This window comes from Xiphias gladius, chromosome 15, assembly GCF_016859285.1.
Source record: "Xiphias gladius isolate SHS-SW01 ecotype Sanya breed wild chromosome 15, ASM1685928v1, whole genome shotgun sequence".
NCBI lineage: Eukaryota > Metazoa > Chordata > Actinopteri > Istiophoriformes > Xiphiidae > Xiphias > Xiphias gladius.
In genome coordinates this window covers 22,906,252-22,912,586 of record NC_053414.1, presented here as the reverse complement: position 1 = coordinate 22,912,586, position 6,335 = coordinate 22,906,252, and the positions used below count along the sequence as shown (strand labels likewise).

The 6,335-nt window shown below is 40.8% G+C and overlaps 1 protein-coding gene across 6 annotated transcripts in view; it reads left to right on the top strand.

Moving 5' to 3' along the window:
• add3a (adducin 3 (gamma) a) overlaps positions 1-5,977 on the top strand; it is a 107,571-nt gene extending 101,594 nt beyond the window's left edge. For 4 of the 6 annotated variants that reach the window (XM_040145569.1, XM_040145572.1, XM_040145571.1 and 1 more), the window contains 2 exons: positions 288-380; positions 2,971-5,977. In XM_040145569.1, the coding sequence (XP_040001503.1) occupies positions 288-380; positions 2,971-3,221 (344 nt within the window). In that variant the 3' untranslated portion in view covers positions 3,222-5,977. The remainder of the gene's footprint in view (positions 1-287; positions 381-2,970) is intronic. The other 2 variants (XM_040145574.1, XM_040145573.1) reach the window with 1 other exon arrangement.
• Positions 5,978-6,335: the final 358 nt, after the last annotated feature.

Genomic DNA, 6,335 nt, shown 5'->3' with positions numbered 1-6,335 from the left:
ACGAGTCACTTAGAGGGCCTGGCGATCAACACAAAGGGATTTAGGAAATTTTGTGGAAAAGCAGCTGTGCATGGTCTGATTCTAACATGTGTGTGACCACTAATCTCTCAAACCCCACCCCCACTCCCTCACCACCTTCTGACCCTCCTTCCAAAATCCCTCCATCACTCCCCCCTCTGCTCCACCAACCTCTCATCCCACTCGCCCCTGCTGTCGTCCCACTACTCCGATCCCTTACACCATCCTGCAATCCTCTCACCCGCCACCCCTCACCCCCCTCCTTGCAGATGGTGAGCACGAGCTAACCTCCGATGACGGCTCCACTCTCTCTCAGTCTCTGTCTCTCACCCAGTCCCCGCAAAGCACTCCAGCTAAAGAAGGTATCACTCACTCACAGAGAGAGAGACTTTTCACAGTGATCCTCACTGCCATGCTGTGTGTGTGTCTTTAAGGTCTGAAGTGTGTGCATGAGGGTGTAAGTATAACAGAATGAAATGAAATTAACCAAGAGCTCAGTGTGCAATGCCCAAACTACTTAGTTTGTATTTCACTAATGATTTTTCATGTAAAAGCTCAGTGTTTAAAACATTGAAACACCTACTTTGTCCTTTTTTCCACAAATATGTTTCTGCTGTCGATTATGAAAACTCACCCTTACCCAACCGAAGTTATGAGGCACACGTTCATATTTTATACATCTAAGGATCCATGCAGATTCATATCTTACCTTCCAGTGAGCCGCTGGTTTTCGTTCATTTCAGAACAGTATAAAGTTGTAAGGGCTTCTCTGGGATAGGTAGTCCATCACATGTTACCTTGCTTGGATTGTTTTTAAAAGCTCTCCTTGTTGGTGTGTTCAGGGACATCTGAGATTTCAGAGTTGGATGCCAGACAGCAAAAGACCAAATTTACATCTAAATGTACATATTTACTTATTACTTATGGTCCTCTTCTATTCTCATCCAGCTCGGCAAGAAAACAAATAACTTTAACAAAATGTCAAACTATGACTTCAAAAGAACACTGATTACAAATGGTAAGTCTTTTTTCTAGTCTCTCAGTCTCAGTCTTAGATTTTGGAGCATCCTTACACAGACCATTAAGTAGAACTGTCAAAACAAGCTCACATCAACGAGGTCATTGCCTCTCTCTTGCCGTCGGTGTAAAACATCACAGACGTGCCAGGTTGGTAACACGAGCGTGCTACAATGTCACATGACATGATCGCTTGGTATTAAAGTATTGCCTCTTGCTGCCATTTGAATTTATTCGTCTAGTGAAGCATCTTTTATCCTTTAACACAGAAATTTGTGTCTCTGACATTTAAAGCCAGTTGGGGTACCTCCAAGAGAGACAAAGATTATACCAGCCTCTTTACAATTTGTAAATAATGACATTATGGGATTGACTTCCTGTCAGCTTCACTCCAGCACAAACACGCAAAACCAAACAATGAGTAACAGTTAACCCACGACAGCACACTGGCTCAGGGGACCCATATTTTCTGGCGCCACCGCTCGGAGGTCAGTCAGTCGTTGTGTTAAAATCAGGTCAATTGTTGCAGAGGCTTCTTTTTAAATGTCTTTTTTGCTAAAATGAAAATAACCCGAGCGGTCATCACTGTCTTGTGTTCGAGAGTAGTAACATGATGCCACTGCCCTGCATTCCCTTTGCAACTTCCATTTGTAACCCAGAGAAAGCGATGTGACACTAGTAGGCCTGTTTCATGATCCTTCATTAAGGGAGTGGGTTGAGTCCGCTGTTCAAAGTCCCTTTTTTTTTTTTTTTTAAGGTGAAAGGAGGACAGACTCTCTGGGCTATCAGGTCACTGGGGTTTTACGCGAGTATGTTATGAAATATGTAGAGCACAGGGACAACGTGTCTCTGTGTGAGCAGAAGTTCAACACGCAGTTCAAACGGAATTAGTGTGTCAGGGACAGCAGAGCCTCGCATCAGGACAGGGACACATTCAACGATTACACTTGTGAAACTTAATATAGCCCAACGCAATATTCCTGCAGTAAATTCAACTTTGGTGAAGCCTTTATTGCTCTGTTCTTGTTGAGGCTATTTCTTACAAGTGTTTGACATGACATGAACCTAATATATGCTATGGATTTATCATATAAGTATAGATATTTATAGGTTTTGGTTTTAAAAAAAAGTAACGAAATTATTTGTTGGATAACTGTTAACTCACCAGTCTGGAAGAACCATTGCGAGTCCGGCATCAAACTTCATTCCTTTACTCGCCTAGAGCTGTCTCCGGCGTTGGAAAGCAACACCAGTGTTAACTCTTGTTTCACTTCTATTTCTATCACTTCTTTACTTTGACTGAAGTTAGCATGCTAACCGGCCCCGTCCCGCAATACTACTTTGCGATAGTGAGTCATTTCAGCGTCCACTCTGCCCTCAGTACAACATGAGAGGATGAAGAAGTAGCGCTGCCCAGAGGACGTGTTCTAACCTCTTGTCTTGTGAACGTAGGGATGGCCGAAGCTCTATGCAAGCGATAGTCGTCACCACCCGCTCCCAGCAAGAAACCATGTTAGGCGGCAGCGAAAACTTGCATATAGCACCTTTACCTACTAATCTTTAGGTCATTTCCAGATTAAAACTGTAATGCATTTTCAACTTACAATGAAAACCAACAGAAATTCTGTTAAACTTATTTTCCTCAGCATCATTCTTACATACAAACATTTGATTACAAAATGCCATTGATTTTTTTTTTAGTTTTAAGCTCAAGACTGCAGACTATAGTGTCTCACTATTTTTAACATTATTCACTGTTCCACAAAGTAATAACTGAGAACACTTTTAAATTTGTACTGGTGTTTTTCTTTTGTTAATTGCGGTTGCTGTCTGTTAATAGGGTGTGTCTTGCAGAATGAAGTTATTTGCCCATCCTCTGTTTCCTGCTCCCTGCCCTTATCTAACCTGTGTCTTACCCCGCCCTCCCTCCGTCAGAGAACCACACGGGCCTGATGAACGGCAAAGATGACCACGGCGAAGTGGACGAGGAGCTGTCCAAGCGCGTCAGCCAGCTGACCACCAGCGTGGAGAGTGTGGAGATCACAGTGCGCTCCGGCGAGAAGATCGAGGAGGCGCTCTCCCCCGAGAGCTCGCCCTCCAAGTCCCCCAACACTAAGAAGAAGAAGAAGTTCCGCACCCCGTCCTTCCTGAAGAAGAACAAAAAGAAAGAGAAGACAGAGGCCTGAGATTAAACGAGCAGCTGGGGCGAGGCAGGCAGGAAGACCGTCTGCGTAGAAGAAAGAGGGGCGGCAGCCACCTTTTCTGTTTGTCTGTGTTTTTATTTTGTCTACAATTTCAATGTCCTTTTATGTTTTTAATTTTATTTGAATTTTTTAACAAAAGGTTTTATGTGCAAAAGGCAGACGAAATGATTACAGAAAAAAATGAATTGGTTTGAAAGAAAAAAAAAAAAGACAAGAATGTTTGGGAACTTTTGGGTGAGAATGTGGGTCCACAAATTAAAACTGCACCAGATGTGGGGTGACTTAGGCAAGTGTTGGGTGTCTACACACCTGATCACCTATGCAGTACTGCAACGGGGCTCCTTGGAAGCTGTTTAGTATCATTTGAGGCCATGTAGATCCTGAATAACTGGCTCCTGCTGTGTTGTTTCCCAGGCTGAAAACAGAACTTGAAACCGCATAGTGTATTTCTTGCTTCAAAATGCAATTGAATGAAATATTGGATTTTTGGATGGCAACCTGAGTGTTGTAAAACTGCACAAGTTGAAACTAAACCTCTCTTTTTTTGTGACAGGACTTCCTGGTCTTTTAAGGTTTTGTTTTTACATTCTGGTCACCTGACTCTGCATCGCGAACTGAGAGGCCACATGAAATTTGAAGTCACACTGGAAAGAGTTTGTGTTGATTTATTTACTGTGAGAGAAGTTTTCTCTCCGCCTTGCTCTCTCACACTCTTCTCGCTTTTTTAGGTGCAGGTTTCTGATACAAACCTTCTCTTCAGCTGATTGTGGTTGAACTGCAGATGAGTTAAAGGGTTACCAAACTGGAATAGATAGTGAAGATGAAGGCTGGCGGTCTATCACAATTTAGTTGACATAATCTCAAAGAGCTGCCGACCTATTCATAATATTTATGTAGCATTTTCATACCTTCTCTTCATCTCAGTGTTTATGCCAAACTAAATGGAAGAATGGAAAAAACGATCCCATTATAGTACAACGTCACTGTTTGTGTCTAGTTAGTCATCTCATGAAATTTGATCTTTTTTTATTGAACACAAATTTGGTATTAGTCAACTCTGTTTTGTACTCATTTCTAAGCTTTTACAGAGAATACAGATGTTACGCATGTTTTTCTCTTTTTGCAAAAACTGAATTTATATGGCTGACTATCTTCTGTAGTGATGCCTGATTGCTCAAATTATATTCTTATCTTCAGAGTACGCAAATTACTATATAACACATGAAAACTGGATATGTTGGCTATAGATTTTTAACTATATATTTTTTATTTTACTGTGCTGCACTTTTCTTGTGGTATATAACACATTTTAGTTGCAGGTGGTTTCACCAGTGAAGGAGATCGTGAAGTATTTGGTAAAAGTTGTGCAAGTAGCAAGCAAGGCATGGTGTTGGAGAAAGGTTAGGACCCAGAAAGTGAGTCGTATGAAGACAGAGAGTCTTTCATTGGTGCCACACATGAGAAATGATCTCTACTTCTCAACTCCACAACAATTTAAAAACAAAAAACTTAAAAAAAAACGGAAGTGTACTGCTGAAATACTGTGTCAAACTATCTGCAGTCGCCAGCTGAAATGAGAATCATGGGTCGTGGAGTGTGGATTGTTGACGTCTTAGTTGGTGTGTTTGTGTGTGTGTTTTTAAAGCCATATTGTAATTTTTTCCTCAATTTTTTTTTTTTTTTTTTTTTTTTTTTTTAAAATGATGAGACAACGGTTGCGATTCTCGTCTGCCTGCTTGGCCATCAAGGACCCTAACAAGACTTCTGTTTAATCACCCCAGTGACTGCATCGCCAGCCCTCAGGCTCCCAAAAACTTTATTTTCAGTAGCTACACTCACAGCAGCTACGCTTCCTCGCTTAATTTGCCATTTACTTCCTCCTGGAACTGGAACATTATAAGGAGGTCATATGGACATTTTATTTTTATTTGATCACTTTGTGAGCCTGGTCATCATTTCAGTTTCTAAAGCCTCCCCTCATGTAATTTCTCTAGTAAACACAATCATGTTGTAACTGTCAGATGACCCACAGTTGAACTCTGCAAAGCCAAAGTGTGATGGGTTACCGCATATCCTCCCCCCGAAGTTTAACCAGATGTACCAATATCCCAGCTAGCAATGTGAAGTATTGGATTTGCAGGGAGGCAGGGAGGGTTTAGGGACACATCTTTAGCTGTGTTAAACGATAGCTTTTGGCTCTGGGCGAAGAGCTGAGGTCACACAACTGAGAGATGGAGAAGGGAGGTGTGAGTTTGGAAATGGAAGTGCGTATGTGTGTGTGTAGTAGAGATGGAGCAGGGGGTAAAGACAACCTGACACTAACGCACCATGTTTTTATCACTCAGACTGTCTGTTTTCTTTCATACCATTGTTCCTTCTGGAAGCTTTTTTTCATCCTCCATTTGTATCGCAGTACATTTGTTTTCTTTTAGTTTGCAGGGAAACTAGGCTTTTTTTAAATTAACCATTTTATGAGCATACGTTGCTCCCAGATGAACTGAATGTGCATTGCATCCTTTTTATTTTCTCCTCTTCTGTTTCTGACTGTTTGCACCTTGCGTTACTAATGCCTCTCTATCCACCTATTTTCTGTTTTGTTTTTTTTTTCTAAAAAAAAGAGTTTTGCTTTGGCATGCCGGAATGAGCCAAGCTACTTTGTGACCTGTGAAAATCCTATATAAATGGTTATCTAATGGAGTTGCTTTTAGATGTATTGCTAATCAGTGTAAATTCACAAATAAAACTGTATTTTAAGAAACAGACGCTCATTTTCATGTTTGTGCATCACAATCCACATCATTGTTCAAGTTGTTTTTAAGTTGAACATAATCCATACACAATCATTTTACTTTATACCATTATCATTACTTAAGCATTTAAATGTGAAACTGTACATATTCAGAGGACGACAAGCTTAATGCTGCATTTTTCATGATGCTTTCGCAGTGTTGTAGAACAGCTTCATATAGAAGGACCTATGCTGAAATACAGTACTTCAGTGTTAAATGAGCAGGAAAAAAAACACAGTAACTGGTGCCTCTTTTTTTTCTTTATTCATGATGTTAAAAGATGACAATGAATATACTGTATGTGTGA